This window comes from Sinohyriopsis cumingii, chromosome 12, assembly GCF_028554795.1.
Source record: "Sinohyriopsis cumingii isolate HCF-2022 chromosome 12, ASM2855479v2, whole genome shotgun sequence".
Classification (NCBI taxonomy): Eukaryota; Metazoa; Mollusca; class Bivalvia; order Unionida; family Unionidae; genus Sinohyriopsis; species Sinohyriopsis cumingii.
The window spans coordinates 89,411,020-89,433,109 of NC_142972.1; the positions used below are offsets into that span (position 1 = coordinate 89,411,020).

At 34.9% G+C, this 22,090-nt stretch overlaps 2 protein-coding genes across 4 annotated transcripts in view; one reads left to right on the plus strand and one right to left on the minus strand.

Annotated features, from left to right (window-relative positions):
* LOC149786937 (uncharacterized) overlaps positions 1–10,899 on the minus strand; it is a 162,640-nt gene extending 151,741 nt beyond the window's left edge. Inside the window, exons 1-3 of one of the 2 annotated variants that reach the window (XM_089977467.1) lie at positions 10,651–10,899; positions 4,804–4,903; positions 2,617–2,724 (exon numbers count right to left, since the gene is read on the minus strand). In XM_089977467.1, the coding sequence (XP_089833593.1) occupies positions 2,617–2,724; positions 4,804–4,903; positions 10,651–10,670 (228 nt within the window). In that variant the 5' untranslated portion in view covers positions 10,671–10,899. The remainder of the gene's footprint in view (positions 1–2,616; positions 2,725–4,803; positions 4,904–10,650) is intronic. The other variant, XM_089977468.1, reaches the window with a different exon arrangement.
* LOC149786939 (uncharacterized) overlaps positions 10,428–22,090 on the plus strand; it is a 34,741-nt gene continuing 23,078 nt past the window's right edge. Inside the window, exons 1-2 of one of the 2 annotated variants that reach the window (XM_089977470.1) lie at positions 10,428–10,595; positions 16,645–16,759. The gene's annotated coding sequence lies outside the window, so the exon portion shown is untranslated. The remainder of the gene's footprint in view (positions 10,596–16,644; positions 16,760–22,090) is intronic. The other variant, XM_089977471.1, reaches the window with a different exon arrangement.

The following is a 22,090-nucleotide window of genomic DNA, read 5'->3' on the forward strand; positions in this document are numbered from 1 at the left end:
GTCCTTCACAGCAACAGATGCTACAATCAGAAATGCCAACTATATGATGACCTCGGTAAGAAAGTCAATGCTTTTCCCACAAGTTTGACAGTTTCAGGAAGGAGAAACAAAATATCATGTACTGTCATTGTCATGGTGGAAAACATACATGAACAGGGCATAAGTGTGGTTCAAGACAGATGTCGGTGAATATTGTGTTCACCTCAAAAGTTTGTAAAGTTTACTTGAACCTCACTTACCTCAGTACAGTTTCACAAACTGCAATTTCAAACCCTACAGAGCTGAACGTAATCCTTAAAACAATGTGGGCAGTAGCAGCGGTGATCATCTTTTCTGCCACGTGAGATAATCAAATCAACATATGTGAACTAAATGTAATTAATCTTTAAAAAGAAAATACTAATTGTAAACGATGACATGAGCCTGTCTGTGTGGCACATTACTCCATCCAATGACGGGAAAATAATTTTCAAAATTCCTCACAATTGTTGGCACATATAGACATCTTTCAATAAATTAAAGTCTAGTTGCTTTAGTCGGACTATCTTATTATTGTCTATTTCCTAATAGATTCAAATTCTGACAAGAAAATAGAAGAGATGTCAAGTTCACCAACATTTATTTCAGTGGGTTGAAATGTAATGTGAGCCAATGAATATCGAAGTCAGTTAATGTTGAAGTCTGTTTCTTTAATGAAATGAATATAATATATCAGTATTAAGGAAATTGATAATTTGGCTTCATTTACTTGAAGATGCTTATCATCTCCTGAACAGTTTTGAAATTCACTGCGTTCCTCGCATTCCACAAGTGAAAATCCAGGAATTAATATTCGTTGAAACGAATCGAATTCATTCTAGGTCTCCGACCAAATCAGAATAGTTGGCATCGCATGATGATCGCTGTATATCGCGTAGAACTTATGCGATGGATATGTTACAGTAGGTGGTGCAGAAAATTTCTTTATGAAGTTGAACACAATGCCATTTAATATTTATTCACACACCCAACACAAATTGCATTCACAAACAGGTATTGCACGAGAAAAAGAGAAAAATCTTCATTATGTATTCCTTTAAGAATATGTAGGAACTTCATAAAAAAGTTTATGATCTTAAATTGACTGAAAGACTTTGGATGTTGGATCGGAAAGATTTATTTACGACAAGCTAGACCAGTCTTTCACTGACAGCCCATGTTTTAGGACCATCAATTCACAAGACGTACCAACAAGTATTTGAGGCCATATTTGACATCAGATCAACAACATTTCAACCTAGCACCAAATATACATCACAAGTATTGTGTTGATACAACTATCCATGAGTATCTATAACAATATTTTCAAGATGGCTGACATACTGATGTCAGATCTGCACAATTTCATTTAGGACCAAACAGTCATTACTTGAAGTCTTTTAATGAAAATCCAATATTCATGGGTCCATCCTTGTAGTAGTAGTACTAATAACAAACTTTTAAAGATTGCTTTGTGGCACCCAAATTTAAGCAAGTAGTTTAAGACAACTGATAAACGTTTCATAATAAACAATCAAACGACACAAAAGAGACCATACAGTACGCTAATTGGGTCTATGACCAGTACAGACCTGCCAGCCCTAAAAAGATCGTCTCAGTAAGGCAGCTGATTTTTTCCTTAATTTTTGACCAGTTGTCAGTAAGGTTTAACAAAGTATCATGTACTGTCACAGTTAAGTTGGAAAACGTGTATATATAAAGTTCAGTGTTTCAAACTGATGCATCAATGGTCAGGATTATGTTCATATGAAAAGTTTGTAAGGTATACATAGAAGTTATTAACCGCTAGTACAGCTGCACAAACTTCAGTCCCAAACCCTAAGCAGCCTAGTGTCATGTTGCCATATCTCAGCCTGATGTAATTCTTCAATAATTTTTCTTCATTTCACATGAAAGCAATCATATCTCCTGCCATGCGACAAATCCAAATGACACATGATATCCAATAAATGTGTCCCTTCCTGCTTTTATTCAGAACAATCTGAAGATTCCTTTTTATTCTTCTGTACTGTTTATTAAAACATTTTTCAAAATCTTACTTTTCCTGTTCGTCTGTTATATGTATAGGTAGCTAGGGGCCATTTTAAAAAATATGTAATCAATAATTTGATCATGTAAATGCTTGCATGGAAAATTATGTGCAGTTTAAAGTGTCTGAGGTACAAGAATGAAGTTAGTTTGGTTCTATAATTCTGCTAAGAATAATTTGAAACTTGGATCCAACTCAAACCTGGACAAACCAATTATCCAGATTTTAACAATCATTTCCCAGTAATTTTCCTTTTATTCCACACGTCCATTCTGTAAGGGACATTTTTGTAAGAATTGCGGTAAAATCAAAAGGGTTGGCAGGTCTGCCAGCATAGTGAACTCAAAAATAAAATTAGTAATAATAAAAATGTTAACGAGAGTTTTTTCTGCAGCTAAAAATGATACTCATGGTCACTTTTCGTCCAATTTTAATGGCCATGACTAGCAATAACTACATAGGGTTACAATTAACAGACTGAATATTAGCATCAGAGAAGACAATGGGAAAACAACTAAATTTTTCAGGGTAACAAAAATAACAGCTACCTCCTTTTCTATGTCAAAGGAGGGAAGAAAATCATCTGTCTGGTCTGAAATGGAATCTTCAGTTGGGCTTGAGACAAGTGTGTCATGGTCGCAGTTTGCGAAGGGTAACTGGAATGCAAAAATGAAATGGTATTCTTTGTATATTGTATCAATGCATTGACATATTTTGATAATACGATATAAAACACCTAAATTGGTCATTTTAAGTCATATTGGTCACTTTATAAGCTATCAATACAGTTATGCACTTCAATAAATGGCGTGAACGAGGTCTTTGCAGTGTTCATCATATCAACAAGTAACGGATTTTTCCATAAAGTAGGTTTTTAAATATTTGTTTCAACTTCCAAAGAGTTTAGCCATTATCTGAATATAGGCAGATGCTAGCGGCGAAGTTGCCAGGGTAAATCCTCAGATGCAGACCTAATGACAATGCTATCTTTGTATCCATTCCAGATGATTAATGAAAGCATGAATTATGAATGACTGTGATAATTAAAACACAAGTATTGTTAATCTAGATATATGTCTGACATTTTCTGCCAGAAGGACTGGTACATTTCTAAATCTACTAGTTCTTCTAGATACAAGGGAATACTTTTTAATTTCTAGGCCTGCAAGAACAAAAAAATTAACGTCTTGTAAGGTGGTCTCCAAGGTTATGGCAATTAAGGGAGATGATACCTATCCAGAATAAAACAAAAAACAAATATGAATAAAAGTACACACCACCCATACTGGTGTGCGAGTGTGTTTGTGAATGCCTTAGATTTTAAAAAAAATGTTTGATGAATTCATAGCAGCTGATCAGTGAAAAGCATCTGACCTATTTGATATGGATATTCTTGTCAATAACTAAATATTTTTCAATGTGAAAATTTTACGAAATATTGGTTGACAACATATTTAACAAAGAGAAAACTTGAAACAAATGCAGCTTTCCTAAAGGACCAATCAAATATGGCGCATCATGGGGATCAATCATGAGCCTTTCAGGTTTGTAAATGATCTGCCACTAAAAATAAAGAACCATATTTATCTACCAGCCAACAAGCAGATGCCACCACTAACAGATTTCAAATATTTCAAATCAGTGTCCCTTTTGAAAGCCTTCCTTGGATTACATTCTTAATGTAAGGAAACAGGCCTGAAAATATACACATATGAGACCATGTACATTCCTACACAAATATATTGACTTCACTTGTGTAGACAAACCATCAAAATGCAAAAAGACAAGGAATAGCTTTAAATTTTGTCGACTATTTCTAGAAATACTCATTATTTCTAGATATGACATTTATTTGATATTGAAATATCTGTTTCAGAACATTTTCATTTTGAAGTGCGAGATCATAATTTAAAGCTCGAATTCCATTTTAAAATGTTACCGATTTCTCCTCTCTCTCTTTTTGCTGATTACTGTACTGAACTAGTACACATTTACATTGATTACCATTAGGCATTTAATTTTGTATTTACACCACCAGATGCAAAATTAGGCGATTCTCATACTGAATGACAGTCAAGATACGGAAGATGCCACACAAAGACTAAGGATGCACACATGCATACTAAAACAAACATGTTTGGTATCTGCTAATAGCTATCTAAGTGCAGTTTTAGCCACGGATGAGAATAGTGAGAGAAGAATAGGACTTCCTTCCCCTCCTACCACATAGGTCAATCCTCAAAGATTATGTGCAGTTTCAAGACAATTTAACCCAAGACAGCACAATCAATGATGATTGGTCGAGACTACTATTGCAGATTCCAGAGAAGATTATGCACAAGGAAAGTGATATTAAGAGTGACACAACTTGTGATGAAGTGATAAACAGTCAGCTAAATAAAATTATAATACGAACTGTATGGTTGCATTTCTCGAAACTAATGGATTATGGCTGTACAGAAAATAATGCTGAACATGATCACAAAATCAAAGAACATTCAAAACAAAGACAGAAGAAAAGCATTAGCCAAAACGAAATTCAAAAACAAGTCCAAGAAATCTAAAGGCTTATTTCAATTTGTTCACTGGTAATGTGATCATTATTGTAATACAAGACAGAAACAACATACAAGTAAGCATGCAGGGTTGTTTCAACAGTTTGTAACACTGATTTAATAACATGCATGTGAATTGACAATAAAAAAATGCAACTTTCTTATGTAATTATTACTCACACAATGAATGTTGATCTCAACTCTTGCTTCGCCCACCTCCACCATGGGTGTTGAGGGCCCCGCATGGTAGTAATCACTGCAATCGACTGTGTCAGGGTTTCTGAAATGAAAAATATAGTTAAATTGTACATTTGAGGAATTTGGTATTTAAGCTGCAATCTTTCATACAATAACAGTGTTGTTAAAACAAAGGGACACAAGTCTGAATTGCAGTAAAAGTGCATTTCAGAGTTGTGATCTTTAACCTTTTAAGCTGGCTAACAGCTCTTTTATAATTACACATTTGTTGAATGATATGTTGTGAAATTGTTGCATTGTGCCAGTTTTGGTCCAAAAGATGATGTTCACTGAAAGTGCAACTTTTTTAGAGCATGCAAGAACAAAATCAACAACTGGAAATTTTTTTCAAAGAACTTCAGGATTAATAAATTTAATTACCTTTTAATTTGGAGAAGTTCCTGAGGCAGCTTGTTGTTTATTCAAGAACTTATTTATTCCAGGACAATCTTAAATGATATGTGATGACTAGTTTTGAACAGGAGCCAATTTGGAATGGAAATGTCCCTGGTGAAGTCTTAGGCAGCATTCCACAGTTTCATATTTTGCATAGGGTTAGATTTTTTAAAGCAAAAGTATTTTCCAGGATTTCCTCACTGGTTATACTGGCTATTTAATAAAGACTCTGTATATCTTGCAATTGTGGGTATTTATGCAAAGCAGATATCCCAAAATCTTCCACATATGCCTTCCTATAAGTTTCAAAACTGCCTGGGATACACCCATGACCTGTCTGACAAAGGACTGTCCATTGTACTATAAAAGAGAACAGGGTAAATAACTTCTAAAACCTTCGTTCCTTATCTGACTTTTGAAGCCACACAACCATAATCTATGGCTTATTTTACTCCTGATATACATTTCTATTCACAAAGACATCACTGACTTTTTTGTGTTGCAACAATACTGATGTTACAGACTCTGAAACATAAATATAATTCTTTTCCTGCTGGGACAAAGTTGCACTAGAGTGCAACCTGCTTTGTTTACTTAGTGTATTTGTATACAATACATACCTTCATCAATCTGAGAAAAGAGGTAAACAAAAAATGAAGTTCCTATTATCATTAACTCGATTCAACTTTAGGAATCCGGATCCAAGGGGGAAGTCCACATAGTTCATATACAAGATAGCAGAATATGACTGGCTCAAAACGTAAAATCATGAACCTGATCAGCCAATCACATTCTGCAATTAAAGTGTGGCTTAGAGTGTCTGGGGGCATCCGAGGTGATTTGTTAACTTGGTACTAATTTTTCTTCAGGATATTGCTGTTTTTCAACATCAAGCTTGCGTCAGTCATATGGGGTTTCAGGGTTAGCAAAAGATTGATGAAATCTTCAAATTTTATCCTTTTAATGGGTGAAATGTCTTGGGTGTGTGTTTAAATATTAAATGACATTGTGAGCAATATTTAAACCATATTAACATTTTTGAATATTGTATCTGTTGACCCCTATTGCGATTGAACTTTAAACTGAGTGCACAAGAACACCTTCAAGGTGGAAAAGGCAGTGTGTGTGTGATTTGTATTTTGTTTCATAGCTTTAAAAAAATTTCAAAACACATCATTATGATGTCTGCAGTGTGACAGTTTTATTGTGGGACATCATGCTCCAGACACGTGGCATGATGTCCCACCCAGACACATTATCCTGATACCAGGCCGACCAGTCCTAACACTAACCTCTTAATGCTGAGCGCCAAGCGAGGTAGCTGTTAGTACCATTTTTGTAAGTCTTTGGTATGACACGGCTGGGGATCGAACCCAAAACCTCCTGCATCCGAGGCGGATGCTCTAACCACTAGGCCACCGAAGCGGTGAAAAGGCAGTGACAGACAACATACCAAAGTAGTACCTGCATATGTTAGTGCTAAACAATCGCTGCCAAGGATGAGTTGAAAATAGTGAATTTGGTGCATCGGGTATGTATTTGGATGTGAAAAGGAAACAAATATTGAAGAAAATGGCCAAGTCCATTTTTTTATTTCAAAGTTACCAGTGCCAAATTTCGACATTAAAAATGCCATGTCTGATTACATAGTGTAACAAAGTAGCTGTGTACCTACATCCATTTGTTCTCTTGTTTGAATTATGCCCTATATTTCCTAGTCTGCATATTTGCTTTTAACGTTGTCTTTAAGCAATACTTTAGAAAATTGTCTGAGTTGTATACATGTACCAGATACACATTTGGTATGTATATAAAAATTATATTCATGTACTTTCACCAAACGTATAGGAATGATCACTGGGTATGTCGAAGAAAAAAGTTTTGATATGGTCAAATGTCAATTTCCCAAAACATGTAGGAGATATCCATACATTACTTGCACTATGAATTTTACTTTCACTTTTCTTTGCAGACTCTAGTTATTGTCCCCCTTTTTACTATAAACAAGTGTATCCCACTACCAAAAGTTGAAAACAAAAAGCATCAATAATATAAAAAAACTGCAAACACATAAGTCATTTCATTGATGTATGAATTCTAACCCGATTGTTGCCAAGGTGTCCCAAACATTGCTGACTTGTTGGCGCCACTTTTAAACGGGGGCTTCTTTTGAAAAAAGATTGCCAAATTTTCTTGATCCAGTCCTTGTAATCAAACAACAGATGTGATGTTGACCATCACCGATAATCTCAATAAGTCTGGAAATTTTATAGTTATAACTTGTATGTTGTTGAACACGTGTATGGGAGGTTTCCTTTAATTGTTCAGTTTGCTTTAGAAATATGATAAGTACACAATTGGATGCAGATGACAGCTTTTACTGATATAGACTATTCCAGAAACAAGAAATGGACACTGATCACTCTCTCTCTCTGTTAACATCCGGATATTCAGTTTGCACTGAAACATGATTAATCTGATAGTGTTAGGGACCAATTGATGAGAGATCCAACCTTTTCTTTTTACCGAAACAACCAGGAACAAACCAAAAATTCCAAAATAAAAAAAGCTGAAAATACAATATTATTGTTTTCTGACATACATTATGCTTGATCTCTAAGGAGTTTGACGTGTTGTATGATTCAGTTATAAGATGTATAAATGCATAACAAAACTGTCACCAGGTCCACAAGATTTGTTTTCAAGGAAAATAAAATTCCATATAATGACAGAGGTCTCGGAAACGCTTAATCATGCGTATTTGGATGCCAATTTTTTATATGGGATGCAAAAAATCACTTAATCACTTATTCGGGAGCCCTCCATACTCATGTACTAGGTGGGAGCCAAAATTCAAAGACTTGTCAGTCCTGCTTCAGCCACCTGCTTAGTGGGAAAATGTGGTGATCAATTAGCTGTGCTGATATTTACAATGACAGAATTCAGTAGCTGAAAGACCCCATTGATGTACAAGTTGCCATTATAAGAGTATATCAAAAGAACTTGATGCAATAGCTGGGCAGCAAGTTCAAAGACTTCTTAAATATCCATTTTGCCTGTCTTAAATTCTGAGATGAAGAGCAATACAAATCTGCTTATTGTAATAGACCATGTTTTCATTCATACACAAGAAAATGAGCCGAGTGGTTAAACAATAATAACAGCTTATGGGCACTATTGCCAACAATCATAATATTCCAAGTTGCACTGACTGATCAATCCGTTGTTTTCATGTGATGTCACAAAACGTGTGCACTTCCATATCCGCCATATTGATTCCTTAGCCATGCAAACCGACACATAAAAACATTGGACTAAAAATGTAATTATGAAGGCATGTATAATTATGCACATAAATCTATCTTAATACACCACAATCTATTGTATATGTCAAATCTTTGAGACCGCATTCATGACTTTGTCCATAATTTCTTCAATTAAACAGTGACATTTCAGTCATCTTTGCTATTATTTCATAAACAAATAGATCCATCAATAAACAGTTGCATAAACAAATGGAGACACAAACAAGTACAAAATGTAATGAATTTCAATTTTCATGGGCTGAAATCAGTAATTTCCTTATTGTTCAAGTTAAAAATTCAATCATTAATATGTAATTTCATATTTCTAAAAGCATTTCAAGAATACTCGATTTTGACATTCGACACAAAATCGTGTTCCATTAGGCACATGCTTCATTTTAATACCATGGTTCCTGCCCAAGTAAGAAAAAGATTTAAAACCTTTTCCAAAACATAAAATAAATAATTCCATACCTAACCGTGTGACAAGTTTATTAACCTAAGCAGTAATGATAGCAACAGGGGATGACATTTTCAGAGTACGAGGACCTGGCACAAAGTTCTCACGAAACATATGATTATTTTATTTTTTAAATCAAGTGATATTTACTGATCGACTGTTTGTACTTTATAATGTCAATATTCAGAATAGATTCATATTCACAATATATGCCATGAATTCGTTTTATTTTCTTCAAATAATTTAGATTTAACCTTTTTCTGCATATACTAAACAGTAAATTTTTAACCTAAATAGGCCGACCAATGCCTTTAGATATCACGAGTCATTTGTAAATACAAGTCCGATACTAACCTCGAAAATACATTACACAAAAAACTTTACCCAACGTTTTTAAAACATTTAGTAAAATAAAAACACGTGTCTCATTCCTTGGTATAAATGTTCACTTTGCCATAAAATGTGTATATAAACTCAATTAATGCCGTATTATTGCCATTATTTACATTTTTACAGACCCACCTGCCGGGAAGAGTTACTGTTCTTGCTAGCAAAAAGATAGTCCAAGAATACCAACTCAAGGGGTCGTCCGTTAATTATGTCAACAAAATGGGGGGGGGGGAAGAGAAGGGGTTTAAAGAAGTTTGACAAGTGTTGACATGTGGGAGGGGGGAGTTCAAGATAAATTGACGTCAACGTTATTTTTTAAAATAAATTTAATAAATCAAAAAATAGGAAATTAGTCGGTGCGTTGGTTTGGTAGACACTCGCTCGCCCGTCAACAGCCCATCTGTTAGACCAGCAAGTTGTTGGTCTACCCATCAGTTTAATCCTAAACCGGTTGAGCTCTTGCCAAGGAAGTCATAATCTTGCATCATCATATCTTGTTTTCATTCAAAGTGTTACAGTCAATTTGAAATCTGTTAAACAAGTAAACAAAATGTATTAAAATTTATTTGTAGACCTTTAAATTTCCATAATTCTATTTTTAGCATAAAAGCCAGCCGTATAAATTATTATTTTTTTAAGGAAGGTAAAATTTGAAAGATTGTTATCATACTTTTGATTATCAAAATTTTTTAAGGAAGGTAAAATTTTATGGGGGGGTCATTGAAAGTTTGACAGGGGGGAGGAGGTAAAAAATTGCCTAAAATTTTTTGACACAATTAATGGACGTACCCCAAATAGAAACCAATGAAATTAAAATGAATACTCACTAAAACAACACAAAACTTAAATTACAGAAATAATCCATGAAATGGAAACTATATATTAATCATCAAGTCAGCAAACACCAGTGTCAGAATTCCGTGGCCTTCTTATACGAATCAATTGGCAATACTCCGTATCTCGCCTCAAGATGTTGCGTTCTAAACGTTAGACTAAAGTAAAGACCGGAGCGCAGTCACATTTCCGGAACAACAGATATTTATGACTTTTTCCAGGCTTTGTGGATATTTTAAAATCTATCCAGACCTTTTCAAGGCCTGGAAAAGTAATTTTCAAATTTAACACTTGTTTCCAGAATTCCAGACCCGTGCTAGAACCCTGTAATACATCAAACACACAGGCTGGTGAGTTAACATTTTAAACCAAACTATATTCTAGCCACCAGTTCATACTTCTTACCTTTCTTTTGATCTGGACATTCTAGAACATTTCTGTTGTGCATGGTACCTTATATAGGCCTGAACCACGTGAGAACTGACGTGATTTACTATATTTGGTGACAGACTGGTTTGTAGAATCTTCTCGAGTATTTACATTAAAGAAAGGAGGAAAGCTTACCTTTTGTGTTACAAAGAGAATGGGCAGGAAGTCTTACATGTAAGACCTGACGCCGATGTTTTGTGGGCGTCCCAATTCACCCATGTGAAGTTAAATAATAGCTACGATGTCGTAGCCTCAACTTGATTTGTTGTGGTTGAGGTACGAGTAAGGGTACTAATATTAGTACTAGTTAAATAAGTGCTGATATGAGTAAGATACAACTCATAGATAAAAGAATTCATTTTATTTCAAAAGATGATTTTGCTAGTGAAGCAAAAGTATGAAAACAATCTTTCAAACAGCTCAATGACATTTCTATACATTTTAATAATAATAATAATAATAATGCTTTATTTATAGAGGGTGACTCATTAGTCAACGTCTATTCTCCCTCGAGGCCCTCTTAAGGAGAGTATAACAATGCACATGATATGAAGATGGCAATAATTACTGTTTATTTTAACAAGTTTAATATTAAAATTCAAAATTCCATTATCTATTAGAAACACATAGAAACACATACATGCTCATGATATCTCTTCTTAAATACTCTAATATTTTCAGCATATTTTACATGTAGTGGAAGCTTATTCCACAGAAATGTACCAGAGTATTGGAAACTCTTTTTAAATTGCACTGTTCTTGGTTTTGGTGCTAGAAGGCTTCCATGTGATATTGATCTCAACTGGTGTTGAAAAAGGCCTGATTAAAGGAGACCAGAAACCAATGGAAATATAGAATAATAATAAAAGTACTATAGCAGAAAACCTTATTTTGAAGTATCATCTGCGACTGTAATGCCAATATTTAAATATTGGCCTATCTTCTAGGAGCTGAATTTCCGTGACCTCGTATGCAAAATTTCCGCGCCTATTCGGTTACTTTCGGGATGTGACGTCATAGTAGCGACTCCAGCAACCCAAGTGGGAGTTGCCAGAGTAAAAGACAATACCGTTTTGCGTTGCTTACGGGTGTAATAGAACATTAAGAAAAGCCTGCGAACATATTTTTTTTCTTTTCCGAAAGATAAAGGCATCATGAAAGAATGGGTACATTATTACAAACGAGTCGATTTCAAAGCAACACCATACAGCACTATGTGCACGTTACATTTCTCAAAGGAATGTTACGAGAGGGATTATGAAAAAATAGCAGCTCAAAGATACGCAAATGCTAGGCCTAGACTAAAAGTTGGCGCTGTTCCAGACATACCTTTGAACATTTTAAATCCTGGGAAAAGCGTTAAACGTGTGAGCTACGAAAATGGGCAGAAGGACGAGTAAGTGACCACAAAATGCAACAATCAATCCACATATCTTTTATCTAAAACAGCAGTGCTAAAAACAAATCTGATAGCCCGACACCCTGGGCCCCTTCTGGTTTTAGTTCCGGCCCATCCTGTATTCAAAGTGAGGTGCCCGTCAGGCTTGTCGAAACAAAAAGTGTTTGCCTGAGGAAACTTTGATCGCGCTGGTGAAATGAGTAAATGTATTTTCAAGATGTTGACATACATGCCTTAACACGGCACAATCTAAATCAAATCACCACTGTCGTAGGTGAAATTTAGATTTGATTTTAATCAAATCGAAGCTTTGCTAAAAATAAGATTCTAAACCTGTCGTGTTTCAAGAAAACACAATTTTCAGTAATCTTATAAAAATTAAATTTAAAAAAAAATGCATTGTATACATGTAGCATGCATAAACGGTAATCTGTATTAATTGGAACTGATATAAAACTATTCCTTGGGCAGTTTAAAAAGGAGCGATTAAAAAAAAAGGTCAAAGTTTCACATTAACTGTCTGACAATAGAACGGGGGAGGGACTATTGACCCCCCCCCCCTTGCCCCAATGTGCGACCGCCCATTTGACGTGCCTTTTCTCGCTGTGATACGCCTTATTATTCCCCCATGACAAGCCCCTTTTGCATACTCTGGTCAGTTCTGGCTAAATTGCAAAATAGCTAAAGTTTTGATTTAAGTACGCAAACAATAAAGCCTGTGTTACTAATGAACAGAATCCTTGTCCTTACATTGATCTTGTGAAAAGGACTGCCCTTCGGACATACTTCCAAGAAACCATGTTCGACAGTGTGTATGTATAAGCACCAGCAATTGATTACCAAATAAACGATGCCTATTTTGTTGTTACTTACGATGCCATGGACTTCATTTTAACAGTTCAAATCTGCAGTCACAAGTTACCGTACATCTGGCAACTGTTTTTCTCAAGTTTTATGCCCCACCTTATTTTCTTAGGTTTAAGTCTTAATGCATTTAACACTGTTTGCTGATTAAAATATTTATTCAGAATTAGTTCTTTAGGGCCACATATACTGCATGGTATATTTTGTTTTATTCCTTGTAATTTAATCATGGTAATTAAACTTTTCATATACGGTAGAGGAATGTCAGGTGTTAACTGGCCGAGTTTCTTTGGCGGAAATGGAGATGCGATTTTGTTTGCAGAGAAAATTTCAACGTGATCATTCATTTAAGCTAATTGGTGACAATTTTATTCTTTTAATTATTTTTTTTACTATAGTACTGTTGTAGTTGTTTAAAAAATCTGAAATTTACTTGAATAATGTTTAATCTTCACGTTCTATTTATTGAAGAAGAAAAAAAGAAGAAAAAAGCTGTTGTATGATATTAATTATTTCGTCCAGTGCCGGGTTTAGACGTGTGTGCGTGTGATTTGAATTTTTACCGTAGCTTTAACAATTTTTCAGTCATATCGCTACGATGTCAGCAGTGTGGCAGTTTAGCCTGTGGATTGCATACGTTATATTTAAAAATGGTTTGGGGTTGTTTTTTTTTTCTTCTGACAAATGAAAATTGACAGACATAATGTAATAATCGGGACTTCGCTGCGCAAAATTGAGAGATATTACGAGATCGGGATGTAGATGAGGAAATACCCCCAAAATCGGGAGGTTTTTCTCCCGGCTTGAGAGTTGACAGGTATGAACTGTCCGGGCTTGTGGAATTTCATTCAGGACTTTAGTTTATTTAAGTCACCAGCCCGGGGCCTGTGCCTAACAAATTTATTTTAGTACTTATCAGTACAGTACATAAACTGTTATATCAGACTGCAGATTCAACTTTTGAATGTGCAACCCAAATGTGGTCTTCTGTCTGCCTCGCTCGCCAATGTTTATGTTTGTATTCGAGGACTCGCTAGTATAGCGTCACGGTACCACGTGATCTGTCGTCTCATTAAAACTCGGAAAAACTCGGCAATTTACGGAATCGTGGTATCTTCCACGCAATATAATCACTACCCGCTTACGATATTTCATTTATAAACATTGCAGTCGAATTAAAATCTGTAGAGAATTACATACGTAAAAGGAAAATTTTGATTTCTAGTCTCCTTTAAGTCCTGAAGATACTCTGATGCAGTTCCATGGAGACATTTATATAAAATAATTGCCTTGTGAAAATCTATCCTGTCATATTTTGTGAACCATTTGAGTTCTGTAATTAATGCTTTTGAGGGATGATCAACATATGCATGTAATATTACACCTGCTGCTCATTTCTGAAGTTTATAAACACATTCATATAAGACATAGCTGTCCTTAGACTTGTTGGGCCCTGCCCCATATATTTGTCCAAGATAAGGTTATAAAACTTTCACTTCTCATTTTTTGCATTGCTTATTTTGCCTCCTTTAATTCTTTTATCATAAGCTACCTCTCCCTTTTAGATAAACACTTTCCTCCTGTGTTTAACTCGATTTGACGCGCTATACTTAGTGTTTATATTTGACATTTTACTATATTTTATTCCCCTAATTTTACCCCCAAATCCAACATAATCACATAGAAGCTGTGAGTTACTGTATTTGTTGACTGATTGATTCAATTTTATTCATATTACGTAGGAGGAAAGCTTTGTATTTGTGTTGCAAAGAGGATGGGCAGGTAGACCTTTGTGTGAGGACTGGTGGTTAGTGACCTCATGTATCTGCAGACAGTGTTAAGTGTTCAAAGCTTATACTTTATAATAAGATTGGGTCATGTCCACCTGTCTCTCATGTTAAGTTCTGCACCTACCAAACAAATATAAATTCCTTTCTTTTAGGTGAACTGTACATTTTGAAGTAGGACAGGTACATACTATTTGGTACATTGACCTTTGACCTAGTTATTACATAATATGACATAATGTGATTTATCCCATATCACCTATGTGAAGTTCAGTAAGTGCTGATATGAATAAGATACAACTCGTAGTTGAAAGTATTCATTTTATTTCAAAAGATGATGTTGATGGTGAAGCAAAAGTATGAAAACAATAGTTCAAACAGCTCAATGACATTTCTATACACATTCATATAAGACATAGCTTAGTACCTCATAATATTGTTTTTCACAAGTGAGACTAAGTATATTTGTTACTTATACAGTCCCAAACTATTTCACAGACTATTGAAAAAATTCAGGTTTGCTAAAGGGAAGAATAGCCTCGCAGTGTATCCATAGAAATGAATACATGTGGGCAGCATTTATGAACTTTACTAGTTTGATGTGGGAAATCAAATGGGTGCTGAACGGTTTTTGTTAAATATTGAAAGTTCTTTAAGAATAAAATGTATGAAATCATTAGAAAGTAGCACAAGTTGGCTTTGGATGGGGACTTTTGATAACTATAGCTATGATATATATAGATTTGTGTTGCCTGATGCCTTATGTATGTGCTGTTACCTCCTAGTTTGGAATACATACAACAAGATAAGTTATGTAAACATAATATAGTTGATTTTGGCCAAATATTGTCTATTTTACCTGCAAAAGATGATAGATCACTTGTACCATGCAGGGTGTTCTGGCATGATTAATTTTAGGTAATTTATTAAAGATATGGTATTCCTTCCCACTTTGATTTAAATTGTCCTGCTCTAATTGTTCGTTGTTTTTTTTTTTTTTTACACTTTCCTGCTTTAAAATTGTTGATGCAGTTAGTTCAGTTCTCTTGCATTCCCTTTTGTTGATGTAGCTGTGAATACCAACAAACAAGAACAGTTTCTTTAAGTCAGCATCTCCCACTGACACTTGCATAAGTCCAATTATAATCTACTATAGACTTTCAATTAATTCTATTTCTTTCTGTCCAGCTGTTCTTGTGGAATTTCCATATTAAAACCAACATTATTGAATGATAACCATTTTAGTTACACAGTGCGTATTCATTCCATTCAAATCCACAGTTCTTGAAACTTTGCATCCCATTGCAAGAATACAAATTGGCATGAGATCATATCTGCATGGTTATGGAAGGCTGCACTCTATATGCCGGCATTGTAGAAAATATGAACTATGTGATATGAAAGAGCCACGCCATCTTAGAAATTAAAATTACATGACTCTTGAGGTCTCCACTATATAGCATTCTAAATGTTAGGTTCTCACTTCATCAATAATGTATTTTGGGATACATGTAATTTAATTGCAATGAAGATAATACAGGTTGTTCATGAACTCATCTATATTACATGGATAATATATTCGAGGTTACCACACCTTATGTATATCATTCAGTAATCTCCCTACCAGTCATAACATTTCAAGGAAATAAAATCTCACATTTTCAGTGACTAGTTATGAAAATAAAGAGAAGATGTATGAAGTATTATATTAGCCCTCAATCTTGATGCAGATGTAAGTAGAAGCAATTTAATAATTTCTCACAGTAAAGTTTACAAGTTTAAAAACTGATAAGGTATGTTCTGTTTGGTTCTGAGATAAGTCCATCTCTATCTTAGGTCAATTATTATTAATTTCTTATGTAGAAGAAGTATACTTTATACGTATCTATATTGTCTAAATTTTTCACCCTTTTATATTAGATGGAAATGAACACAACTTCACCTGAAATTTGGGTACCTGTAAGGGATGTTATAGCACAGTTCCCTTTGGGCTGTCCTAGGACCTGTTGGGCCCTGCCCCATATATTTGACCAAGGTAAGGTCATCAAACTTTCACTTGTCATTTTTTGCGTTGCTGATTTTGCCTTCTTTAATTCCTTTATCATAAGCTACCTGTCCCTTTTAGATAAAAACTTTCCTCCTGTTTTTACCTCCATTTGACGTGCTATGCTTAGTGTTCATATTTGGCATTTTTCTGTATTTTATTCCCCTAATTTCACCCCCCCACCCAATCCAACACAACCACTTAGAAGCTGTGTGTCATATTTACCCCGACCCAGAGTAGCCCAGTTTGAAACATGTATAATCAAGGTAATTCTGACGGTCATTGTTTGATGTCGAACATTGCTGAAGGCTAGCACTAATCCGTTACGTAAGATTGTTGTGGCTAGAATCGACGGACTGGACATTGGAGTTGCGAAGTCACAGGCAGCCAATTATCACCTAGGTGTCGAAATGTTTCCAAGATCAAAAGAAATTGCCTGAAGAAGTGGGAGTGTCCTAACTTCTTTCCCCTGCAAACAGACAGACAGGTTGAACTGGCCGCTAAGATGAATGGACAGGGACACAGCGCCACCCAATCAGAATCGAGATGGGGGGAGACCTTGATTTGGGTAGAATGATATCCCTGCGTTTTCCGGCAAAAGTTAGTTCGCTGAGAGAAATTACCCAGAGAAGAGGTTAGCGTAACTCCGAATAGCCATTCATTATTGGCGGGAAAATCTTAGAGCGGGAAGGTCTAAGTACAGAAAGCTTCAAACGGTCAGTAGATATTTGTTCGGTCTTTGTGGAATGCGACTGCATTTTAATTGTAGGTCGTATGTATACTTTATTAGTACTAGAATCGTAGTACGAAGAATTACTTTGTTTTGTTAATATGTTTGCATATTTTGAAGAAATGAGTTGATATTTGTAAAGAATTATATAGCTTGCCAGCCGTCGTAAGAGTTAATATTGTAATTTACTATGTGGGTATTTTATAGTAGACTAACACATATGATTATAGATTTTGCCATTGTTGAATATTTGTAATGTACAGACATGCATCTGATTTTGTCAGATTGTAGTACGATGAGATTAAATATATATGTGTATATACTGACGTGATGCAATGTATTGATGTCTGTATAACAATTCGCTGATACTGTGTTATTACGCCATTGTTTACCCAGCAAGAAGTGTGTGGGAATTTCGATGTGTATACATGCGTGGCCGAAACAGTGACAGCTATCTGATGGTTAATTGTCGTTATAGTGTGAGGTGAGGTTCGATAAAACATTTGTTAATGCCTTGTGGTTTTTCACAGGAAGCTTTGAGGGACAGATCAGTTAAAGTTGGTCCCGTTGTCTCGGATAGAGAGACGGAGGAAAGGAGGGAAGAAGAGGGAGAAGTTGAAGTCTGGGAGCGGAATTGGAGGAGGAGATAATAGAGAGGGAAAGGAGAAGTTGAAGTCTGGAGCGAAGCTGGAGGAGATAGTAGAGAGGAAACAGAGACAAAGAAGGAGTTAGAGGAACGGAAAGAAGGAAGGAATCAGCGGGAAGAAATAGATGAGTAGATGCAAGGACAGGGGGAAAATCGAACTCACACTGTAAATCATGGGATGAATTAGGCTGTCACTTGGTCGAGGGAAAGACGAGTGATTGGAAGTTATCGTTTTTAAATTATCACATTTATTAAATTGTTATTGATTGAATTTCATCTTCGTGTTCTCTATAATTTAACCGTCGGCATTGCTGACTGGGGGCTCAGAGCTGTAAATCTACATCATCACTAATTTAACTTTCTAACCTAACGAGCCAGGGTGGAACTTTCAATTTAATTTAATTAAATTATATTGGGAGAACCCCACCCCAATACGACAGAACGCCACACTGTGATTTACTATATTTGTTGACTGACTGGCTTATTGAAACAATTTTATTCACATTACAAAGGAGGAAAGCTTACTATACTATGTGGTACATTTACCTTTGACCTAGTTATTACATAATGTGACATAATGTGATTTATCCCATACCACCCATGTGAAGTTTAATAAGTGCTGATATGAATAAGATACAACTCATAGTTAAAAGAATTCATTTTATTTCAAAAGATGATTTTATTAGTGAAGCAAAAGTATGAAAACAATAGTTCAAACAGCTCAATGACATTTCTATACACATTCATATAAGACATAGCTTAGTACCTCATAATATTGTTTTTCACAAGTGAGACTAAGTATATTTGTTACTTATACAGTCCCAAACTATTTCACAGATTATTGGCAAAATTACGGTCTGCTATTGGTCCAGGTGGGCGGAGCTTAAGGTGTAGGGAACATTGTATTCAGAATTAAAGAACAACCCTAGCTGTGATTGGTGCATTATGTAAGAGTTGTACTTTCTGTTTGGCTTTAAAAAAAGTTGAGCCTCTTGGCAACATGTGAGTTTGTGTTAATTTCTCTCTGGATCATATTTTGTATTTTTTATGATTTTTTTAAATATGGTACACATGGCTGAAAATGTGCTTGTTGTGACTAGATAACTCTTACCCCTGTCTAGTTCCAGTAGAGTTATCTCTCTTAAATGCACTGTAGTACCTGGTTATGTCATTGTCAAATTGACGATCTAGCATTGTTCTCTATGACAGTGTGTGACATGCATGCTCAGGTAGGATAGAAAGTATATTTATTTCACAAAACATTAGCATTGAGGTATTTGGAAAAACAATTGGTACCGTGATACCTACAAGTCTGAATGCTACCATCTAAGCTACAGTGTCTTAATACAAATACCAGCATACCAAGAAATAAAAGAGAAAGTAGTAATTCAATTAAGAGGAATATTTTAGTATAAAATAAGATGAAAAGGAAGAAATTTAAAATGCTTACTTTCACTGATTTCACACAGTATAATATTTTCCAAATGTTTTCGTATAATTACTTCTGATATTTTACTGAAAACTCCTGTATGACATAATTACACTTTTATTTTGGGTAAGTAAAATAAACAATACATTGACTTTATCTGAAATTGTATTCTGTTATTTTATTCTCAGTTAATAATTCAAAGACATAGTAGTGACTCCATACATCTTTATTATTTAACTTGAACTGTTACTTCTCTCTTACATGTTTTATAAGTTGGATGTTATTGTTATGAAATTCAAACTGACAGTCCAAAACATATCAAAACAAGCTATAATGCATCTCTGAATGTAAAACTCTTCCTGATTGGTGGAATGTCAAAAGTACAATAAAACTGAATGTAACACTCTTCCTGACTGATGGAATGTCAAAACTTTTACATATTGCGAATGTAACATTATTTCTGCTTGGTAAGATGACAAAAAAAAATGTTCAGCAGTACAATCCACATTATGCAATGAGAAAATGACATGACTGACATCATGACCCTCCATATGACTTGTTGCCTGTGACAATTACATTATCAACCTGTTTTGGCATATATTTCAGAATTATAGACATGAAAATAAAATCATTTGTAGGATGCTTAAATTGAAAATCAAAAGAAGAAACAAAGAAAATATATAACCATCAGAAACCATGAACTATGGTGCAATTAAAGGGCAAAGTTCAAAGTCAACAGGGACCTTGACCTTTTCATTTTTGCTGTAATACAGTAAAACTCAGACATGACATGGTTTCTTAATTAGGCTTCATACCAAATTTAGCTGAAATTAATAAATTGCTTCCATATGTTACTGAGCGAAGTTAAAAGGCAAAGTTCTGGTATACAGAGAGACATAACTATGTTATATAAAGCCTCATACCAAATTTGTTTGAACTAATTAAGTGCTTTAAAATGTTGGTGAGTGGAACTTGAGGAGCAAAGTTCTAATTCAAAGAGGGGCCATAACTGTGTTCACCTTCATAAAAAAGGAATATTAAGTTTGTCTTGGGTCTTAATGTAAAGCATCATAACCACTTTGCTATCCATAAAGTATAAAGTGTTTCAAAGGTTGCCAGGTGTAAATTTAAGGGTAAAGTTAAAAGTCAAACATAGGCCATAGCTTTGTTTGCCTTTAGCATAAAATGGTGACAGGTAAGCTGGTCCTGGCTCTTCCTAACATAAAGCATCATACCTAATTTGACTGCAATCCATAATGTCCTTCAAAAGCTACCAAGTGTAAATTTAAAGGCAAAATTCAAAGTCAAACACACAAACCATAACTTGGGAATGTTTTGTCAGAACACGATGAAAATCAGGCTGGTCCAGTGCAATCCTAATGTAACTCCATATACCAGTCATGACTTCAATGTCTAAAGAACATCAAAAGGATCTCAGCAGAAATTAAATTGAACGGAAAAGTCCTACATGAAAGAGGGGCAATAACTCTATCAACTTTTGCCAGACAAAATTCAAATTACATCTTGTTAATGTAAACCATCATTCCAAACTTTTGTAACATCCCATCAAGTAATTCAAAAAGTTATTGAGCAGAAACAAAATTCACCACAGACATGGCATACTGGGATGGGGTGGAATGACATGCACAAAAATGGCATAATATATTGGGATAGCATGACATGCACAGACATGGCATAATGTGAAAGGATGGCAGGAGATGCACAAACTTGGTATAATGTGAAGGGATTGCAGGAGACACATATACATGTCATAATGTGAAGGGATGGCAGGAGATTCACAGCCTTGGCATAATGTGATAGAGTGGCATGACAGGATGTACAGACATAGCATTATGTGAAGGGATGGCAGAAGATGTACAGTACAATATGCCACTTTCACTGATATACCAAGCGCATACAAGTTTTCAAAAGAAATATTAACATTCAAGAGTTTTATTTTTACATGCAATGAAATTATCAGATGACCTACAATGTTTTTCCTTACTAGATTTACAAAAATGTCTTTGCACCATAGTTACTATTTTTTATTTTAATAATTAGATGATGTCTGCCACATCAATGTTCTTTATATGACAAAGATACAAAGAAAAAAATAGAAATTACGTACAGGCCTATATAAATAGCCACACTACTTTGACAAAGTACATAATCAAAGTCAATATATTGTAATAACAATTTACTGTGAGCCTCAATCTTGAACAAGTAATACAACTGCATTACCTTTAAACTTGTATAAGTGGACACCTTCTACCATTTTTCCCAGTTTATGATGTTTGACAAGGAACATCCACCCTCAAAATTCTCTGCATCACAAATTGTATTACCAGATGAGAACATCTTGGTTGCTGGGAACCCCTGAATTTGAAAAGAGATGTTAAACAAGGTCACAGAAGGATTAAGTATTTACCAACATGTTTTCTATTGTTGTCATATGCACTATTGCAAATGCATCATACTAAACCTATGAAATTGTTGACGATGCCTGAATGTTTCAGA